The 23,114-nt window shown below is 42.1% G+C and overlaps 1 protein-coding gene across 1 annotated transcript in view; it reads right to left on the bottom strand.

Moving 5' to 3' along the window:
• RIGI (RNA sensor RIG-I) overlaps positions 1–16,069 on the bottom strand; it is an 87,202-nt gene extending 71,133 nt beyond the window's left edge. The window contains exons 1-3 of the mRNA XM_075594713.1: positions 15,842–16,069; positions 14,854–14,941; positions 12,159–12,369 (exon numbers count right to left, since the gene is read on the bottom strand). Coding sequence (XP_075450828.1) covers positions 12,159–12,264 — 106 coding nt within the window. The 5' untranslated portion in view covers positions 12,265–12,369; positions 14,854–14,941; positions 15,842–16,069. The remainder of the gene's footprint in view (positions 1–12,158; positions 12,370–14,853; positions 14,942–15,841) is intronic.
• Positions 16,070–23,114: the final 7,045 nt, after the last annotated feature.

The following is a 23,114-nucleotide window of genomic DNA, read 5'->3' as shown; positions in this document are numbered from 1 at the left end:
TTGGAGCAACGACTCTGACAGACACACAGGCTCTTTTATTATTATAGATATACAGTATATACAGAATAAATATAGGTACTCCATTCACCAAATAAACAGGGGAATGTATGAAACCAACATTTTGGTTCCAAACAGAACCTCTCATTCTTGAGAAAGGTTTGGCTGGAAACCGACACGTCGGTTTAATAAACACTCTTGATTATTTTATTAAAGGAGTGCCTATACTTATTTATTCTGTATTTTTGACTATATATGGATGAGCCTAGTGTAGTCCCCCCTTTGGGGACTACTAGTTGGCATAAGTGGTTAACAGCCTTAAAGAGTTAACTGTGTGGGATCACTCAGGTTACTCCCCTCCCCATCATGTGATGTAGGATGACTTTGCAGAAAGGGATAGCCCCTCCTTTGTATGTCTTGTTACCATTGATTTCAGTATAGGTAGATAGCAGGGTATATACTGTACAGACAGAGCATGATTCATTAACATTATGGGGCCTATTCTATAAGCCTCTAACCCACTTATCGAGGCCTTTTCGGCCAAAATGCCTACTGCTATTCAGTAAGCCTCTAAGTGGACAATGAAGGCATGAATCGCCAATTTTTACTGCCGTCTAAAACACATCGCCGGGTGAGCGGTGATAAGCCACTCATCGGCAGGTTTTGAAACTCATGCAATTCTAGTAGCCTCGATTAGGTTATTGAGGCTAATTGCGGCTCTAGAATGGCGATTTTCTCCCAAAATTCTCAAGCGTGAGGATGGGGAGAAGCTGCTGAGAGGCGGCGAGAGAGAATTTAGAAAGAAAAAGAAAAAAATTCCTGCATCGAATTGATGCTGGGAGTCTCCGGGGCTGATACCCATTAATATCAGCACACGAGGCCCCCGGAATGAATCCTATGCAATATAAATGCATATACAGGAAACTTCATTACCGTAGGTAATGAAGGGGTTAACTACCAGTGCCATGTTTAATGTGGGTAACAGGGGTGGGTGAAGGTGGTATTAGGCCCTTGGTGGGTGTTTAGGTCTTGCAGGGGTTGTGGGTGGAGTTAACCCCTTCATTACCTTACAAAACAAAAAACACACAACAACCCTACTACCCACCTCTTCTTCCCCCAACAACCCCCCACTCCGCCCACCCCCAACACGCAGAGTACAGTTATGGGCAAAATAACTATTATCCAGATATGGATAATAGCTCATTTGCCCATTCAAAATCAAACATTAGCCAGCCAGCATAAATAAAGTAAATAAAACTTTCTACTTACCCCTGCTATCATGAAGGGCATCCTCGTCAGCATACTCCAGGTCCATGTCCTCTGTGGGCAGCAAGAGTACATGAAAAAATACAATCTAATGGCCCCTAACCCTTTAATCACCTTAGCGATTAATAACCGCTGTAGTAATAAAGGGGTTAACCCCCGTCCCCCACTACCCACCCGGGAGGCCTAACCTCCCACCCCGGACCCAATATACCCACCCTCTACCCATTTATTGGCACAGAGGCCCATCATACCCATATAATATGGGCATGATAAGCCACTATAACCTAATAAAAATCATTAAGGCCAAAAATACACAATAATAAAAGAAATAAACAAGCACCTAAATACCGCAACAATAAATTAAATAAAAAGCCTAATAGTACACATGAATCAAATGTATCTATCACCAAAACAGCAAAATAATTAAAATGATGTTTCCAAAACATAAGAATACAATTAAATAAACACTTATCCAACCAATTCAAGAAATAAAGCACTAGCCAACAAATCAATTAAATCAATCAATTAAATCAATAAAAGCACCAGCCAACAAATCAATTAAATAAATAAAACCACTTGTCAACAAAACTATTAATTAATTTAAACCGGTAACCAACCCTAAAATGTACTAAAAACAAGCTATCCAAATTCCAAACAATTTAATCAAAACAATACACAGAAATAGAAAAAATTACAATCAATAGTAAACCAGCATTTGCCAAAACATGCATTGCCTGTCACTGTATTTATGTCACGTGCGCTCACCACAAACTGGACTACACCGCAGGGCTGAGGTGGGGATGTATATAACCGCCGCCGTACAACCACGGGACCAGGTCCGAAGTGCAGAGTCAAGAGTCAGAGTCGTATATCCGGGTCAGGGTAGGAGATTTCGGGTATGTCGTAGTACATGTCGTGGTCCGGGGTTGGAGAGAGAAGAGTAGTTGATATCCGAACGTGGTGCTCGAGGAGAGATAATAACAAGCTGAAGTCCAGGGGTACAGAAAAGACAGGTCCAGGTACGGGCAGGGGTCACAACACAGGTCAGGCAAGGCATAAGAATAGGCAAAACACAGGAAGCAGCGAGCACAGCACATAAACATCAGCTTATGCTCAGCAACTTCCACACGAACAGACAGGGTAAATGAAGGAGGTGGGAAACAATCAGGATGCAGCAGTGGAGTGACATCAGACATAGGCTACGAGTCGATAAGAGGAGGGAGATTGGCTGCACGTGAGAGACGTGCGTGCGTAGGAGATGTGCAGCGTGGGACAAGCGTGTCGTCAGCAGAGGCAGGCGCCGTAGTAACATGCTGGAGACATGCCTCTGCGGGTGTATTATTGGATTGGCGTGCATGAGCAGACAGGGGTCTGCATGCGCCGCAGGTACTGTTGCGTAACACGTCAGAGGGGCGGAGCATAGCAGCGATCCTGACACTTTATCTGTACCCTAGGGCACAAATTGATATATAAATCGGTCAATGGGCAAACAAAAACATAAAAATAAATAAATATTAAAAAAAAACCTGAAAAAGACATTTACATACATTCAAAATTTATCTTACCTTTAGAAGTCTTCACCCTCCGAATCCCGACGTATCAGGAAGCTCTCGAGCCGCGGTGTCATCACCCGCAATTCGTCTCCATCCTCCTTGAAGATCTGCATCAGGTAAAATATCTTCTTTCTTTGAGCTTCTTTCACCTTCTTCTACACGTATCTTCATCTGTCATTATTTTCTTTTTTTCTTTAATCTGCTTTCTTCTTTATTTCAATCCAAAGTACCCCCTGTTAAATCCACAATGGATGTTGTCTCAACGTCTTCTTGAGCTAAAATGAGACGGAATACTGTAGATCCTGTGATGTTACATATTATGTTCAGATGGTACAGCTCCAATCCGATTGGACGCTGTATCATGTTCACACCTCTTTTTTTTTTTAAGGATGTGACGTCATCTCCCAGGCAGGTACGTCACAGCCTTAAAACCACATGTCTCATATCACATGGTATTAGAGCCTTTGTGCAGTGAGAGTACCGTGCCGTTCGGGACAGAGGACACCGGTGCAGTCGATTTGGAGTTCCCCTTCGCTTTGAACGTTTCACCTTCACCATCATGCTGTAAGACGGATCCATCACCATCAGTTATTACATCGGATCACCAAAGTCTTCATACAGATAAGCTGTTACCTAATTTTTATCCTATAAGGGCACTTGCATCTAGTTGCTGTGTTTTATTTGATTGAACCACAACTGTTCCATGCACATTTTTCAATGTGTATTAACTGCTGTGTCTTTTTTCTTTACGAATTTTTGTTACATTGTCTGTTTTTATCATTCAATTTCTGCTACTGCACGGTCCATTCATATGGAGAACATTTGATACTTTTGTGAAACAAAGTAAATAAAGTGCGCAGCTACAATCAACCAAGTGTGTATTGTGATAAAGTGATGATAATAAAAAATGTATATATTACGTGACCTTGTGAACACTGAAATATGAGCGTCTGGAGCCGTGGAAACAGGGGTGGCTCAAAACATCCCCTGAAGCTAGACAGAAAACACAAAAACATAGCGCACAACGCTCATAGTGCATTAAAATAAATATTATTCAGATTACACAGTACAGGTGAGTATTATGCGTACATCAAAGAGGAAAAAAACCAGCATGTCAGGGGTTAATGTTACCCATGCACCAACTGGATCTCCAAGCAGGATATCGTCAGATGTTATACAGCTTGATGCCTCTGGGTCTTTCAATCCATGAACAATGTCAGCAGTTTCTTCAATAATCCTACTAGTATGGAGGGAAGTCCCAGCAGACTCGTTGTTAACGAAGGTGAGGATTCCGTTGGTGAGAATGGTCACTCACAGTGGTTTGCTGCACACTTGCAGCCCTCTGATTCTCCGTCTCCAGATCTATGACGTCACTCTGCGGCGACACCGCAACACACGTCGCGATTTTCTCACCAGTAGAGGAATCGAACCAGCAATAAAGTAGGATGAAATGTCCAACTGAGATATCACATCAAAAGTTCTTTCCCAATTTTTGATACTTTTACCTTTTGTATTAATTAACTAGGATCACGTTGTGGGAGTTTGCACTTCTTTTCCTTTGTTTTTGCAGAATTAATAAGGTATTGCCTAAACTGGTGCACCCAGATAAGGTCGGGTTCATTGGGGCAACCAACCTTTAGATAACACTAGAAGACTAGTTAACGAATTGCATAGAAACCAACGCAAAGTTCTACCAACAGTAGCCCTTGCTCTACACATGGAAAAATCCTTTTTATGGGCTTTTTATAGGCTTAACTGCAAATTCATCTTTAGCACATTAGAGAGTTTTGGCTTTGGCCCTTCTTTTAAATTAGGAGTCTGGGCCTTGTACTAATCCTTCTGCATCAATAGTGGTTGTCACGGTAGACCAGGTCTTTTAACACATTTATATTTTTGGGATCAGTCAATAGGCAAAACAGGGCAGTGAAAAAAAAAACTGGGTTGCCCTTGTGTAATTCACCCCGCATACCAGTAAATCATTCCTGTTCGTCGGGGAGAATTAAAGGACTACTGGTAACTTCGGCCCCTGAACTCCTGCAAACAAAATAATTATATTTCTACCCAAATACCCCACCTAAAACGGACACACAAGAAATCTCACAGTTCTCGAGCCAATGGAACATGAAAACATAAAAAAGCAGGGGTCACTTTATTTTCACCATGTATAACCCCTGGCCCCTGGCTTATGTTGCTTATGTAGCTACCAGGGACTCCACAGTTTCAGGGATAACCAGAGGGCTTAACCTTTATTGTATAGCCTGGTTACCCCTTCCCATCACAGTGGTCAACAGAAAAAAATCCAATTGATTTACAATGAAGCTACTAATGATCCGTTCCCAGTTGCTATTTGCCTATGGATTTCCTTAGTCATAAAATTAGAGCCAACCCCGATATGTCGGGCGTTAAGAAAGGAGGAATACAAAATAGCATTATATGCAGATTATGTTTTAGTCACCATTACAAAGCCTTTGATAGCCCTCCCTAACTTTTTCCAGACAAAGTCCTGCTTTGGGACCCTCTTGTGAACTGTAAACTGTGGCTACAGAAGCTCTCTATCTCACATATGGCTATTCTGCCCTAAAATTAAACCGCTATGACATAAAGTCTTACACTACATACACTCTCTTCTAGGCGAAACTCTAGATTTGGACTCAAGGATTTGTATATTTGGAAAACCAGTTGTGGGGCTGCAGTCAATCTGAACCCATTCAGTCAACATCTGTGTCGCCCCAAAGGTGGACAGCTGATGGGGTTCCTCAAGAGCTGCTCCTCTTTGCACATAACCAACGTGCAAAGGGTTAATACCTGCGTTTGTTTAATGCTGTGAATCATCAGCCCCACCCTCTGGAATCCTATTGCCCTGGAGGACAAAAAGGACTCTGAAATCACAGCTGCAGTCAAACTGAACCCCTTCAGTCTACATCTGCATCGCCCCAAAGGCGCACAGATTAATTCAATCCCATATAGCAAGCATATATCAAGCAAAGGAACCTTCTTACTTGCTGAAGTGTTTATTCGGGGAAACAACATACAAATAAAAAGGGGGGAATATACTGAGGAAACACTGGGACATGAGAGCAATGGAGGGGAAGGGGAGCTATGAGGGAAGTGGGCTAAACGCAAGATATAGGGATAAGTGAAAGTCAGTAACTTTACCAGGATAGGAGAGATGACTGCTCAAGATGGCTACTGGTACTAAAAGACAGCATGTTGGTCTGGGCTGGTGGGAAATTAACTGGGACAATACCATTTGGCAAGGGGAGGGGGAGCAGTCCATCCTGGTAAAAGGTAGCGGGGTTGCCAAGGCAACTGGCTGAAGCCAAGAAACCCACAAGGGATCACAACATTGTTGCAACAGCTAGGCTGAGGAGTGCTGGGAGCCTGAAGACAGAGAAAAAAACACAATCCTGTTCCTGGACACGAAAGGCACTATAACCCTCAATGTATTACTTCCGGGTAAAATATTTTACAAATAAATAAATAAACACAATATAAAGCTGACCTCACATATTCTTGTTACCACAACCTGTATACTGTATGTGTAATTGATACATCTTGGAGGCAACTAGAACCCCCAGTCTTTAAATAAGTAAGAGAACATATCTCCTTTGTCACGATGATGGAGAAACTAACAAGTTATATTAACTACTCTGTACATAGAGTTGAAATTCTGGGGACCTTAATCTAGATAAACAAAACAAGTCAGGATCCTGATGGAAATTAAATCCATCTTACAGTTCTTTTGTTCAGGTCCCACCGCTCCACAGTATGAGAAGGTTAAAAGTCTCTGGTGGTTATAGATTGTCATTTTGAATTGTTATTGTTCCTTTTTAGTGCCTCCCCTCGCACCTCCCCGTTCCTCATCATCTTAAATACCGTTATATGGGGAGACGTGAAAAAAGTTAAAATACATAAATCATAGAATCAAATAAGATGTAAAACAAAAATGTAAGAGTACTACTGAGTTTCTATTTGTTCCGTATTTAGGGTGTGAATGGCATTTCTAAGAAATTGTAACCCTAGTACAGCAGTAAGATTTACAATATACAGGCATACCCCGGTTTAAGGACACTCACTTTAAGTACACTCGCGAGTAAGTACATATCGCTCAATAGTTAAACGCCAGCTCACGCATGCGCCTTTCAGCACGGCTTGAACAGCAATACTGGCTCCCTACCTGTACCAAAGCTGTGAGCAAGCAGGGAGACTATAGAGCCTGTTACAAATGCGTTATTTACATCAGTTATGCACGTATATGACGATTGCAGTACAGTACATGCATCGATAAGTGGGGAAAAAGGTAGTGCTTCACTTTAAGTACATTTTCACTTTACATACATGCTCCAGTCCCATTGCGTACGTTAATGCGGGGCATGCCTGTACCAGTTTTTGCTTCAAGGAGAAAAATGTACAGTAGTACTGATTAATGCCCCTCTTTTCTTTTCACTCCTATTATTATATATGTTGGAAAATGCTACAAATCAAGAGTTATACAAATATATATATACAGTATGTCCACTATATTTATTGTCATTTTGCATGCCCGCAATATGCTATCTCTACAGATTAATGTTAACTCTGCTATGCATCCTTTACAACATACTATAAACAAAATGCTACATTATTTTCCATCAATGACCCAAAACATTCCTTTATTATCACACATTTTTGGAAAGTAAAACTTAGTACCATCAATATCTAACGCAGTGGTTTCCAACCTTTTTTTGGTTAATTAACCCGTAAGTGAAATTCTGAAGCACCCCCAACCACCTCTAATAGCAACTCTGAGATCAGATGCATTGTAAATTCTTCTGTATTTGATACAATTTTCAAATGACAAGAAAATTGCAGGGAACCCTTTAGGGATGCGCGGGGACCCCAAGGGTTTATAGGAACCCTGGTTGAAAAACAATAATCTAACCCATAAAGCCGGACATCTGCAGAACTAAAGCCTTTGCTGTCTGCCTACACAAGGTGACGTCAGTCCATGTGCTAGTGTAGACTCATTCGAATGGAGCTGAACTTTTCACGAGTACAGGGAAGATGTCTTCACAGCATACTGAATAATGGTTACCACACTCTGGGATATTTATCAAGCTCCTGGAAACTGTGGGCTTTACTGTCTGTATCAAAGGCAAAAGGTACAGGTAGGTGCAAAGTTGTTATTTTGTCGCAATTTGCACTGAAATATACCTGTCCCTCGCAGCGTCTATACAGTATATTCATCTTAGCTGCACCATTTACGGGTATGTCTGCACTTGTGTGCGACGACATGAGGAATTTATGGAGCAAGTGGGATGAGTTAGAGCAGAGTTACATTTGCCTATTAGAGCAGGTCTATGTATTGAGGAATGTGTGGCTTGTGTTACTTTACTTGACAGATTGTCTGTGTTGGTTTTCCCCGTCACCTTAAGGGTGGCACAAGGCATTTTCTTAGTGCAGAATACTAGCCAGCATACAGTACGCCACATTCTACAATAGTATAAGCTCAGTTAGTAAACATGTTGGGTTTCAGACAGGAAAAATGCTATTTTTTATGAAAATGTGTCAATGCAGACCACTTCCTTTATATATAGACTCTTGTATTTATACTCACATCAAACTTCTTCTCTTGGGACGGCATCAAGTACAAAAAGAAAAATTTGCTAATCAGGTTTCTTACAAATCCTGCGACAGAGAAGCCCAATGCTACATCCAATATTACAAAAATACAATGTAAAATACTTATATATTCTCTTGAAAAAGGGTCATCTAGTTTAACCCTTTGGCCAAAGCATTGTAAGCCTGTGAGCCACGACAAGGCAGACCCAGTTCACAGGTCCTAACAATACCTCTATAAGGATTAAAATTCTCATTTACCTCTATTAGAAGGGAGAAAGACCAACATTGGATCTATATCCAGTAGAATGAAAAAGACCTGCTGACTTGGGAAGTGGGGAAGGGTGAGCTTAAAACCCTGGGAGGAGGATCCACTAACCTCCAACAGCTGAGACAGCTCAGAGGTTCCTAAAAATGAGCTTGCTGGGGTTCTGTGTTGTTTATTCTTATAAATCCTGGCCTGTTATTGGAGTTATTTACACCACCTTAGATTCTGGTGGAGTTTTTTGTGGCTAGATAGAGGGATAAAAAAATGACAGGACCAGAGTGCCTGGAGAAATTAACACATCTCATTATTGTGTATGCCATGTAACTTCTCCTAAATCCCTCCTAGTGCTACACAAATTCGAGGTGACACCAGTGTAGCCAGGACTGGTTTTCTGGTTACCAGTCTACCCTCCTGGTAGTAAGCCCTGGTAAGAGCAGGCTGCCAGTAGTAATCATGGGTTTTCCCCACTCCTTGCAGTGTCTTTGAGTGACAGTGGGAGGCGGTGTCCCTGGGCCTGAGCATACCGAATCAGGGGTCAGACTTAGTGCCCTCCTACTGGCTGTACTTAAGGAAGCTTGCCACCCAAATTAGTTGGTGTTCCTCTCCCCACTGAGAGGCAGGTCACACACAGAGAGCCTGAGATTGGGGCCTTCAACTGTTCCTGTTCCCCTTGGGGGAGAGTGAGTGTGCACCTATACCCTGGCTCCTGATAGAGGGGTTGGGAAGAGCTAGGACAGCTGTAGGGGCCTTACCTACAGCCTTCTAACCATCAACAACCAAGTAATATCACTAAGGGGGATATTACTCTGACAAACCCCACTGACATTGCAAATGCATTCAATGATTACTTTGTGGGGTGTGCCACTAACTTATTAGCGAAACGCAGCACAAACCCCAAACATGAATCTCATCCTGGGAGTATCCCTACAGTCCCACCCCCTCCCAACACTGCCCACAATTTTCAATTTAGCCCAGTATCTGAAGAGGAGATTACACAAGCGCTCCTCAAACTAAAACTAAGCAGCCAATGTGGACCCGACTTACTACAATCTAGGTTCCTACGACTTGGTGCCCCAGCCATTGCCAAACCAATTGCGTCCATAGTCAACTCTATCCTGTCTGCAGGCCATATCCCTAAGACCTGGAAAACTGCCAGAGTTGTCCCAATCTTCAAAAGTGGGGACAAAAACACTGTCTCAAACTACAGGCCAATCTCACTTCTCCCAATTCTATCCAATGTAATGGAAAAATGTGTCCACTCCCAATTAAGCGATTTCTACACCAAGACAAATTTCCCTAGCCAATTCCAGTCTGGGTTTCGTCCCAAACACTCCACCGTAACTACCCTGCTAAAAGTTTGCAATGAAATCCAGTGTGGAATGGAACGGGGACAACTCACTGGTGCAGTATTCCTAGATTTTGCAAAGTCTTTTGACACAGTTGATCATGTTATCCTGCTTAACAAACTCCAGAGCTCTGGAATAGGGAAACATGCTTTAAACTGGTTTCAGTCCTACCTATCAGGAAGATCCCAACATGTGTCCATCTCAGGCTCTAACTCAAACCCCCTGGATATCACCTGTGGTGTCCCGCAAGGCTCTGTTCTGGGGCCCCTACTCTTCTCAGTGTTCATTAATGATCTTCCCACAGCTTGTAAGGAAGCCTCAATACACATGTATGCAGATGACACAATCCTATATGCACACAGCCATAGCCTCTCTGACCTTCAACACATACTTCAGTCTAACTTTTTGAGACTCGAAAACTGGATTTCCCAAAACAAACTGATTTTAAACACTGACAAGACTGTAACAATGGTATCTGGGACCAAGACTAAATTTGTAAAGCTTCCAGTGACTGAGCTCCTGATTAGAACCAACGCTAACACCACCCTAACACCTGTCACTAGTTTTAAATACCTGGGCTTATGGTTTGACTCCCACTTAACATTCAGGATGCACATTGATACCCTGACAACCAAGACCTATGCCAAACTAGGGGTACTTTACAGGAACAAATCCTTCCTAAGTCTCCTGGTCAGAAAGCGTATTGCACAGCAGATGCTAATGCCAATTATTGACTATGGAGACATAGTATATGGCTCGGCTCCTCAAACCCACCTTAGCAAACTTGACACCCTCTACAATTCAATTTGTCATTTTGTTCTCCAATGCAACTACAACACACATCCCTGCGAAATGCTCAAAGAACTAGATTGGTCATCACTAGAGTCTAGGCGCAAAGTTCACCTTTCCTGTCTCACCCTCAAATACTTTCTGGGCAAGCTACCCAGCTACCTGAACAAGCTCCTCACCCCTACCACATGCAGCACCTATCACCTGAGATCAGACTCCAAAAGACTATTCATGGTCCCAAGGCTCAACAAAGTATCCGGACGTTCCTCCTTCTCCTTCCGTGCACCCCAAAACTGGAACAACCTACCAGAGACTCTCATATCCACCACCAGCTTAAGTTCTTTCAAATCTAATGCTGTCTCACACTTTAATCTGGTCTGTAACTGTTTCATACGCTCATAATATATATTTTCTTTAACTGTGCACGCAATGTCTTGTATATAATGTATACCTTGTTCATTTATGTAACTGTATTTGTAACCATGTATTATTTGTTTTACTCTGTGCCCAGGACATACTTGAAAACGAGAGGTAACTCTCAATGTATTACTTCCTGGTAAAATATTTTATAAATAAATAAAAATAAATACTTGTAGTGGTTGTCCAGGGACCATCATCCAGCTCAATAGCTGATCTGAGAGACTGTAATTGGGCAGACCACTGCGCTGCTGTGAATGCTGACCCAATAAAGCCGTTCCTGTTTTCATATACCTTCTGCCTGGTGTGTGATCTTACTGGGAGGAGAGGGAGTAATTCTACTGTGGTAGATCGCCTCCATACATCTGGAGCCTACAGCAGATGGAGGCGCTGCACTGCTAAAGAACCACATGGGTAATGCACTCCAGAAACCTGATCCTGTGTCCCCACTACCATCGGCAGACAGCTCAGCCCTCCTGTTACCAGCAGGTATCATGCACCGCATACGTAGTAATGGCCAAATCTCCCACCAGGTGGGGGAAACACCATTACACTAGGTAGGTGAAAAAGAGATGAAATAGCTTGATAACATCGGTGATAAATGATAAATGTCCAAATTGTTCACTCGGCTTGTAAACTCTCTGTGGCAGGAGTTATGTTTCCTATCTTGCACTGTTATGTTAGATTTGATTATTGTATTATATTTCCCTGTATTATAATATCTGTTTTGTAAAGTTCTGCACAGACATTGAGGCGTTGTATAAATACCAATATACATACATGCAAATGGTACTCTTAGCATCCCTTTAATGGCATCAGTTGTCTTGATGTATAGCACCCAACTGACTCTCACACCTGGTACCTCATGTCCAGTATCACATGCAAATGTATTAGTGGATTGAATCAGGTGTATGGGGGTCTCACCTTTTGGCAGCCAGTCGCTCATGTAGCCCAACACATAGGTGGGTCGCAGGATTTTCTCAATGTAGCTCCCAAACAGCTTCAGGCTATCCTTCACCTCCTGACTCATCTCTGCCTCTTGCTGCTGTAGATCAAGAGATCCACAAAGCTGCTTGAGGTTTAGATCTCTCTTGAAGACTTAGTAGACCTGTAGTTACCAACGATCTGATCCCCAATGTGAAAAACATAAAGGTGGTCATGTCCAAATATTAATAACTATTGCATATTCCAAAACTACAGCACATTTGTTGAAATGTTGCCCGATTAATTAAGTTTTCTCATCATCCTTTAGAACAGATGTTGCACCGCAGAGGGTGTTTTATGCAAATATGGTGTTCCTCCAACACAACAAGAAAATAGTAATTATTAGTAAACATGGGGAAAGTTTTTATCTTGTTATGATCAGAGTTTAGACTAATTTTATGGTCAAGTGAAATGCAATAAATGTTGAGAGAGAAAAATAGTAAAAATTGGTAAAAATGGAAAAATAAGCTATATGGAATTCCAGATGGGGACTGACATTTACAAAGTCACTAACATAAGGGGAACAGAGACCTATTAACAGATACTTGACACAGTTGTTTAATGCTTGGTGCTAAGATTTTAATTGTTCAACACTGCCATGTTAACTGATTGTTAGTTATGATATATAGGGACAGTGTTACGCAGTCATCATTATACCCGAGGAAGCGACAGCGAAACGCGTAGGGTGTTCACTGCACATGTGCCAAGAGTTTCAGCTGACCAGATCAGTAAGGGTATTCAGACCGCTATGCCCGATGAGCCTTTCAGAACTCTCTCACCCCAACCACGTGATGCGGAAGTCAGGAGTGTTTGCTACACCATTTGTGAGAGGACGCTCACCCGATGCTGAGAAAAGGAGGACGAGGTTCCAGGTGCCACTGATATTGAGTCGGTTGTATTCTACATGCGATTGTTTTACCACAGAAATGTGAGTGTGTTGTGCATATGTTTATGCCAGATTTTAATTTTATTAAACTGTATTTTGGTTTTCTCTCTCGTCCCCTTATGTTCGTGACGCTGAGCCTGGAGGTCTGCTAGATCCAACCACCTTGCAAGTGGGGGTTCCCACCTGGAATCCTCTATGGCAGGGGTGCACAAACTTTTCCCTGCGCGCACCCCTGCCTGCTCTCCTCGGCGCGTTGCGCCCCACCCTCCACCTGCTCGGCCCTTGCGTCAAATGACGTGTGGCGTCATGTGACGTCACGTTGCCATGGTAAAGTGACATCACGTGACCCCGTGGCGTCATTTGCCGCTGCGTTACCATGACGATACGTTGCTGGATGGGAACTGTGTTATAGAGGCCTCGTACTGTCCCCCGGCATTTCATTTAAATGCTTGGGGGGAGAGCGCGGGACCTCTATAACTGCCGCGCCCCCACCGAAAATCTAGCGCCCCCAGTTTGCGCACCCCTGCTCTATCGCATAGTTTTTCATTTTTACCAATTTTTACCATATTGCTCTCTCAACATTTATTGCATTTCCTTTGCGCCTGTGTATATTCTTGCTTGTTGGACTGTTTTCTCTATGAGTGAGAGACATACCAGGCTGCAGGGAAGTGTTCACTGTTTACACATTGTTTGATTGTTTTAGGTTGCACAGTTCTATTTTCTTCTGTTTCTTTATGGTCAGGGGGTCTACCAAGCAGAGCAATGTCTAGCTGCTTAATTCACAATCAGGATAGTAAATTAAATACTGTGTGCATAAAACCCGGGCAAACATGGAAAAACACAAGAAACACAATAGGTGAGCTCCTTAAATTCTAACATTAGTAAATAACCCCTGAACAGCTTTGTTGAGCATATATTTATTAAAGATATAATTAATATTAGCAAAGATCGAATGCACTTAACAAACATCATAACAGTGCTGTTAAGGAAATAACCATTTACACTCTAATCCAGTGTTTTACAACATTTTTTTGGTTAAGGATTCTTATGTGAAATTCTGAGGAACCCCAACCCTCTCTAACAGGAAGTCTGAGGGTGCATACATTGTAGGTTCTTCTGTATTTGGTACCATTTTAAAATTACAGGGAGCCCTTTAGGGATGCCCAGGGAACCCAAGGGTTCCTAGGAACCCTGGTTGAAAAACACTGCTCTAATCAGTGTCAGCAAATATTAGGTCAGTGTTTCAATATGTTTAATCAGTGATGTTGGGGAAACCCATAATGCTTTATGGCCAATCTAATACAAACCACCAGTGTGTAGTTAAGCATCTGTAATCATTTTGTTTAGATGACATAGCTTATCTGTGTTTATAAAGATATTATATGTGTTTTGTTTATTATAGATCTGACCAGTTTTTATTCAAATATCTGGTCAGTGACAGTAAACACTTCAGTGTCAGAGGAGAGTGAAATATACACTCCATAATAACGGGGAGCCCCTTCTTACACTGATATGTTTAAAGATCTGATCTGTGCTTAATACATATCTAATCAGAGTCATTTTTTATCCATTAATACCTGATCTATGTTTATAAAATGTCTGGTCTGGGTGAGTACATATACTAGCTCGGTACTTCCTGTCTGTGAACAGCTGATAATCACTTGTGTTTTTCTTCTTATTTTTAACTCTCGGGGCTCTGTCTCCCTTCCTGCTCTCGTTGTCTTCCTGCTCTCATTCTCTTCCTCTTACCTTTCCACTGAAGATCTGAGCAGTGAGTTTGGGGATACTGTAGTAGCAGACAGACGTTCTGTTCCCCTCTGTTTCCAGGGAGCCTCTGCTGTGAAGGAAACGAAACTTACAGTAGCAATATATCATAGTCACACACATTCCCAGCGCAGGCGTAGTCAGCATAAACTCACACCCCCTGAGAAACTACAGAAGGAAAAGGTTATAAGGCTGGATCTGCCACTTCTAAATGCAAACTGTTTAATGTGATAGAGATGCATACTATTCTTATCTAAGTGCATTTAAGTACATGCATTTAAGTAAATATAGGTACTTATTTAAGTATGTGATACCAATATTCGATCATACATTAAATGCTACTCTGCTTTGATGCTGTATGGCCATCATATTTATACTGATCAATGACAAATATATACTGTAGGGAATATAAAAAGGAGCACTGACTCATTGGCAAATGTGGTGAAATAATAAAAAAGGGGTGAATACAGTGTAATTCATGGAAATAACGCTTTATCATGCCATCATTTATAAAACAGCATATCTATTTTGTTGTTGTTAAATATGATGCAAATAATCAGAAACACTTTTTAAAATCAATATTGAGAGATCTTTTACGATGTACAGTAGCCACAATCTATATCACCCATTTCAGCCAGATTCAACCATATTATTCGCAAACACACTGGATCCGGCAACTGAACTATTAAAATCAGATTTTTATACATTATCCGCCAAGAGGTTTATTTATGACGCAGTTACAGCATGCAAGAAATCCACTAACTTCAATGGGTATACTCTTGCCATTTTTAACCCCTTCACTACTAGCTTGGCCCGATCCTTAGGCAATGAGTTTCAGGTGTCTGACACTGGAGCTATTTTAAAATTATCTACTTTTTCACTGATTTCAACAACATCAAGATTTTACTTAAAGTATCAAGTATTGAAGTGTTCATTACAGCACAAAATACAGTTTACACACATCCATACGCACCTCCCCGTCTGATTCCTGAAACCCTATATAATCAGTCCACAAAGCACATAAAAGCAGAATCAATTACTGGAAAACTGTGAGTACGCAGGAGGAAGAAACCGGTGAGGTTTTGAAAGCTCTGTACACTATAATGAAATCCATAAACAACTCTCATGGGGGTACAAATTATAAGGTATCACAAACTACAACAAATCTGCACTTCTCTGGACTAATCTGTCTACTACAACTACTGTATGAAGAACATGACTGGAAAATGAAATTTAAGCATTTCTGCTGAGTAATCTCATGTCTCAATAAACCAGAAATGAAACTGAAAGTATACTCCCAATCCGACACTTTGATCAGCCAGTGAAAAGTCTGCTGACAAGACGTTTGTTGACATAATTTGGGGCTTGAGTCTTTATTTAGAATATTCTGCTCCTAGTCTTTGGAACTCTGCCTTGTATGAGACACCTCTCTGGAAATCTTTAAAAACAAGCCTTAGCCCTACTTGTTTACCCAGGTATGTGATTAATGCATCCCCACCAACCCAACATTAAATACTGAACTTTGCACTCTGTATTTTGTTTAGGGTGACCAGATTCTCAAAAGTAAAAACCAGAATGCATTAAAAAAATGTTTATAAAACAAATCCCATCACCAACAGTGCCCGTGCCCTTTTTCTGTCTCTCTCGCGGCTCTCTCTCACACACTCTTCACCATTTTCTCTCCTCCGTCCCTCCATTCTATCCTCCATCTCTCCATTATCACTCCATTCTATCTCTCCTCCATTTCTCCATTCTCTCCTCCATCTCCCAACTCTATCTCTCCCCCATCCCTCCATTCTATCTAGTCCCCATCCCTCCATTCTATCTTGTCCCCATTCCTCTATTCTCTTTCTCCCCCATTCTTCCATTCTCCCCATTCCTCCATTCTCTCTATCCCATCCCTCCATTCTCTCTCCCTTCATCCTCCCATTCTCTCTCCCACCCATCCCGCCATTATCTCTCCCACCCCTCCCTCCATTCTCCCTGCCCCATCCCTCCACTCTCCCCCTATCCCACCATTATCTCTCCCACCCCTCCCTCCATTCTCCCTCCCCCATCCCTCCATTATCTCCCCCTATCCCAACCTTTCTCCTCCCCATTCCTCTATTCTGTCTCCCCCATCCCTCCATTCTCTTTCCCCATTCCTCCATTCCCTCTCCCATTCATCCATTCCCTCTCTCTCCCCATCCCTCCATTCTCTCTCCCCATCGATCCATTCTCTCTCTTCCCCACCCCTTCATTCTCTCTCCCCATCCCTCCATTCTCTTTGTTCCGCATCCCTCCATTCTCTATCCCCATCCCTCCATTCTCTTTCCCCCTCCCTCCATTCTCTTTCCCCCTCCCTCCATTCTCTTTGTCCCACATCCCTCCATTCTCTGTGTACCCCATCCCTCCATTCTCTCTCTCCCCATCCCTCCATTCTCTGTCTACCCCATCCCTCCATTCTCTCTCTCCCCATCCCTCCATTCTCTGTGTCCCGCAACCCTACATTCTCTCAGTCCCATCGGTGTTGTCCGGACTGCATGGGAGTAAAACTATTACATTTTACATTAATATTACATGGGAGTAAAATATTGTTACGTTCCTCCTCATCATGATCAGCACAGAAAAAGTATGACATTACCATAAGCATCTTAATTAGAACTTCATATAACCTGTGACCTACTGTATGAAACCCTGCCACAGGAGACCAGGCATTTACACCTTTTATACCTGGATCATAACATTGAGCAAAACGAGTTGATGAAATAAATTGTCATTTATTAACTTAAACAGGCAAACACACTGTGAAACACAAAATGCAGGCGAAAGAGACACTTACTGGGGGTCTGGGGCAAAGAACTAGCCTTTCCTAGTTGAAATAAGCAAAGAACCAACATTTTTATTTGACTGGGACTCAGCCCGAAATGTCCTGGAACCCAAATCGGCTTGAAGTTCCTGACGCCACCACTCTCATTCTTCCGGAGGTGCTGTAATCCCTTGACCGGAACTGTTTTCGGTTTGCAATCCTAGCCACGACCGCTACGTTAACTTCTAAGAACTTCTCAGAACTTGGCCCTGAAAAGTGCTGCTGCTATTTCTCCAAGAGTATCTTTTGGTGGTTTCAAATTTGCTGCTGCTGTTCTCGCGCTTAGAATCTGATCTCCGGATTGGCTGAAGGTTTTTTTTATAGTATTTCAGAGTTCATTCATGAGATACTACAGCCAATCCGAGCGTGGGAAATTTCCGACCAGCCAATCAGAGCGATGCCAGTATTCTGAAGCTGGGCATGTGGATCTTCTGCATTCACCAAGGGCATGCGCCAACTTGGCACCTCAGCTACTTGATATGCAGAAGCCACCCGTCTGGTTTAGGCTCCTCACGGTCTGGGAAAGGCAAATGGTAGTCTGAGGACTTCCATTCATCCCAGGACATGGGTACTCAAGCTTAAACCTCCTGCCCAAATGCTCTTCACACCTCTGACATCCTCTGTGGCTTTCATGTCCGATGTCTGGGTAGACACAGTGGCACCAAGCTGCTAGCCCAGTGACTCACCCAGAACATTGGTCCGGAAAGACCCAGTTCATAATACCATGCACAAGCATATATGTACTTTAAACATACTGTTTAATAAAACCATACATGTATACTTTTCTAACTCTTCTGGTTATGGGGAATAGAATAAGAAGTTGCACTTTTATTCCTACTAGCCATATTCCCCACACACTATACTAGACTTAGGGCCTCATGCAGTAAGCCCCGATAAGGCTTTTTCTGCATTTTATAGCCGTTTTTTGCCCTCCTGATTCAGTAAGCCCCGATAAGTGGGAATTATCGGCAACTTTTCTTCCGAAAAAAAATTTTTCGCCACCCGGCTGCCGATAAGCCACTTATCGGGACTTTTTTTTCCCGCCTGAATTCAGTAAGCCCCGATCAGCTTTTTGGTGCTGATCGGCAGGCCAGATTGGAGATTTTATGGCCAATCCAGCCCGCCAACTAAAGTTGGCAACTTGCTGAAGGAGAAGCATCGGCAAGGGCGACACTTAGGAAAAATCAGCCCCTTTTCCTGCCTGTGATTGATGCCGGGGGTCTCCGGAGCTGATACCCGCACCGGAGCCCCCCGGCATGCATCCGAGGCAGGAAAAAGGCATTTAAAAGCCACTTCATTACCTTAGCGGCTAACCGCTAAGGCAATGAAGGGGTTAACCCACCGTGCCAGCGTTATTGTGGGTAGCGGGGATGGGTGAGGGGGGTATTTGGCCCTGGGTGTGAGTTTAGGACTTGCGGGGGGGATGCGGGGGCACTTAACCCCTTCACGACCGTAGCGGTTAATACCGCTACGGTCCTGAAGGGGTTAAGGCCTCCTGCTACCCACCCGCAAGCCCTAAACAACCACTGTTGGGGCTAATGCCCCCTTCACACACACCCACTACCCACAATAATAAAAAAAACACACCCCAGCCCCACAATAACGAATTAAATAAATAATTAAATAATTTTTTATATATATATATATATATATATATATATATATATATATATATATATATATATACCCAACAACACCTATACCCCCCTAACATACAGTATAGTAATGGGCAGAATGACTATTATCCACAAATGGATAATAGTGCAGTTGTCCATTTACAATACATACACAACAATAAAGACTTTAAATACATATAGCACTCACCCATGTCCCACTGCCACGATGAAGGCCATCCTCATCTTCATCCTGCCCATGCCCCATCCGCTTCTGCAAAACAAACACAAGAATTACAACATCCAAATTAATGTCCCCTAACCCCTTAATCACCATAGCGGTTATTAACCGCTACAGTTATTAAGGGGTTAAGCCACCATCACCCACTTACCCTCCCCCACAAAGCCCCCCAACCACCCTCACCCAATACCCACAGGGGAGTCCTACCAAATACCCTTGGGCCTAATACCCCCTCCCCCAGCACATACAGTACAATAATGTGCCAAATAACTATTATCCACATAGGGATAATACATTATTTGGCCATTATTAAACACATTCAATAACGTTAAAATGTAAAGAAACTTGTACTAACCTCATCAATAAGAAGTCTCCGTCGCCAGCATCATCCTTGGGGTCCGTTGCCAACATTAGAAATAGCCACAACATTTCAATATCATTAACATAACACTGAACCCCTTAATCACCTTATCGGGTACTAACCTGAAAGGTAATTAAGGGGTGAAGCCATCCTGCAATGCCTACAACAGTTATGCATAACATCCTCAGTGAAATAAAAACCAATTGCCTAACCAAATTCCATTTAATCATTCAATCTGTAGGCTCACATGCCTCATAAAACATTGCATTTACAGTGTATACATGTAGCATAACATGTAAACTGCATGTACACGCTGCAAATCAATGTTAACAATACAATAATGCCACTCAAATCGCCATACATCACAAGAAGTATATTATTTAATACAATAAACTCACCATCAATGAATTACCACACATCAATTACATCCCTAAACAATTAAAATACCATCCATACCAATTACACAATGAACTAAAGCTATCCTAACAGAGAACAACTTCAAAACATAGTCAAAAGTACACCAACAATTACAATATAATAAAGCAAGGCTTTCCATATCCTACTGTACGGCCTGGAAGCCCAAAACTTACATCTGTCTAAAAATAAAATACATTTAGCACACATCAATGCATAGCCACAATGATTAACAATACAGAATTAGAAGCTTTAACAACACTATCATTTCTTACCCTGTATATATATCTGTACACATACATACAGACATACATACAGTGGGAAGAAATGATATGCATTGTAAAAAATGAAAACATGAAAAAGCAACACAAAAAACAGTTACATTAAGTACATTTCTTTATTTAACTTACCATTACTTGCCCCCACCGACTCCCGTTGATCAGCTTACTCACGAACCAATCCACGACACCATCCACGACACCATCCAGGAACAAATCCACGAACCAAACCAGGAACCAATCCAAGAACAAGTGCAGGAACCAATCCAGGAAGCAAGCCACGAAGAAATCCAAGAAACAATCCACGACACGATCCAGGAACAGGAACCCATAAAAGAAAAAAAACATAACAAATTAAACATTAAAATAATAAAACATGACAATCAAGGGTTGTCCTAGTTTTATTCTTAGTGAATCTGTATTACAATACCTTGTTCCGGGGTCTTCTTGACGTCCGGTGCCACGCCCTGGTCTTCAATCTTCAGGAGGAGGTTCGTCCTCCTCGGCATCTGCCTTCAAAATGAGACGACATAGGCTTTTATCGGCCTATGACGTCACATTTGTCGTCATATGGTTCCCACGGCCCTGATTGGGCCGTGAAAACCATGTGTTTTGGCCGATGTAAAAAAATTGATGACGTCACTTAAAGGCAATGCCAGCACAGCCAATCAGAATGGCTTTGCTGCTATTGCCTTTAAGAAAACGTCATGAAATGACACATGGCCGGACTCACATGGTACTTGAACCAATCAGAGTAGGGATGGAGTTCCCACGCTCTGATTGGCTGGCTTACCATGTGAGTCCGGCCATGTGTCATTTCATGACGTTTTCTTAAAGGCAATAGCAGCAAAGCCATTCTGATTGGCTGTGCTGGCATTGCCTTTAAGTGACGTCATCAATTTTTTTACATCGGCCAAAACACATGGTTTTCACGGCCCAATCAGGGCCGTGGGAACCATATGACGACAAATGTGACGTCATAGGCCTATAAAAGCCTATGTCGTCTCATTTTGAAGGCAGATGCCGAGGAGGACGGACCTCCTCCTGAAGATTGAAGACCAGGGCGTGGCACCGGACGTCAAGAAGACCCCGGAACAAGGTATTGTAATACAGATTCACTAAGAATAAAACTAGTACAACCCTTGATTGTCATGTTTTATTATTTTAATGTTTAATTTGTTATGTTTTTTTTCTTTTATGGGTTCCTGTTCCTGGATCGTGTCGTGGATTGTTTCTTGGATTTCTTCGTGGCTTGCTTCCTGGATTGGTTCCTGCACTTGTTCTTGGATTGGTTCCTGGTTTGGTTCGTGGATTTGTTCCTGGATGGTGTCGTGGATGGTGTCGTGGATTGGTTCGTGAGTAAGCTGATCAACGGGAGTCGGTGGGGGCAAGTAATGGTAAGTTAAATAAAGAAATGTACTTAATGTAACTGTTTTTTGTGTTGCTTTTTCATGTTTTCATTTTTTACAATGCATATCATTTCTTCCCACTGTATGTATGTCTGTATGTATGTGTACAGATATATATACAGGGTAAGAAATGATAGTGTTGTTAAAGCTTCTAATTCTGTATTGTTAATCATTGTGGCTATGCATTGATGTGTGCTAAATGTATTTTATTTTTAGACAGATGTAAGTTTTGGGCTTCCAGGCCGTACAGTAGGATATGGAAAGCCTTGCTTTATTATATTGTAATTGTTGGTGTACTTTTGACTATGTTTTGAAGTTGTTCTCTGTTAGGATAGCTTTAGTTCATTGTGTAATTGGTATGGATGGTATTTTAATTGTTTAGGGATGTAATTGATGTGTGGTAATTCATTGATGGTGAGTTTATTGTATTAAATAATATACTTCTTGTGATGTATGGCGATTTGAGTGGCATTATTGTATTGTTAACATTGATTTTCAGCGTGTACATGCAGTTTACATGTTATGCTACATGTATACACTGTAAATGCAATGTTTTATGAGGCATGTGAGCCTACAGATTGAATGATTAAATGGAATTTGGTTAGGCAATTGGTTTTTATTTCACTGAGGATGTTATGCATAACTGTTGTAGGCATTGCAGGATGGCTTCACCCCTTAATTACCTTTCAGGTTAGTACCCGATAAGGTGATTAAGGGGTTCAGTGTTATGTTAATGATATTGAAATGTTGTGGCTATTTCTAATGTTGGCAACGGACCCCAAGGATGATGCTGGCGACGGAGACTTCTTATTGATGAGGTTAGTACAAGTTTCTTTACATTTTAACGTTATTGAATGTGTTTAATAATGGCCAAATAATGTATTATCCCTATGTGGATAATAGTTATTTGGCACATTATTGTACTGTATGTGCTGGGGGAGGGGGTATTAGGCCCAAGGGTATTTGGTAGGACTCCCCTGTGGGTATTGGGTGAGGGTGGTTGGGGGGCTTTGTGGGGGAGGGTATGTGGGTGATGGTGGCTTAACCCCTTAATAACTGTAGCGGTTAATAACCGCTATGGT

The sequence above is a fragment of the Ascaphus truei genome, chromosome 1, assembly GCF_040206685.1.
Source record: "Ascaphus truei isolate aAscTru1 chromosome 1, aAscTru1.hap1, whole genome shotgun sequence".
Taxonomy (NCBI): Eukaryota; Metazoa; Chordata; class Amphibia; order Anura; family Ascaphidae; genus Ascaphus; species Ascaphus truei.
Note: the sequence above shows the minus strand (reverse complement) of the source record. Positions and strands in the feature narration are given on the sequence as shown.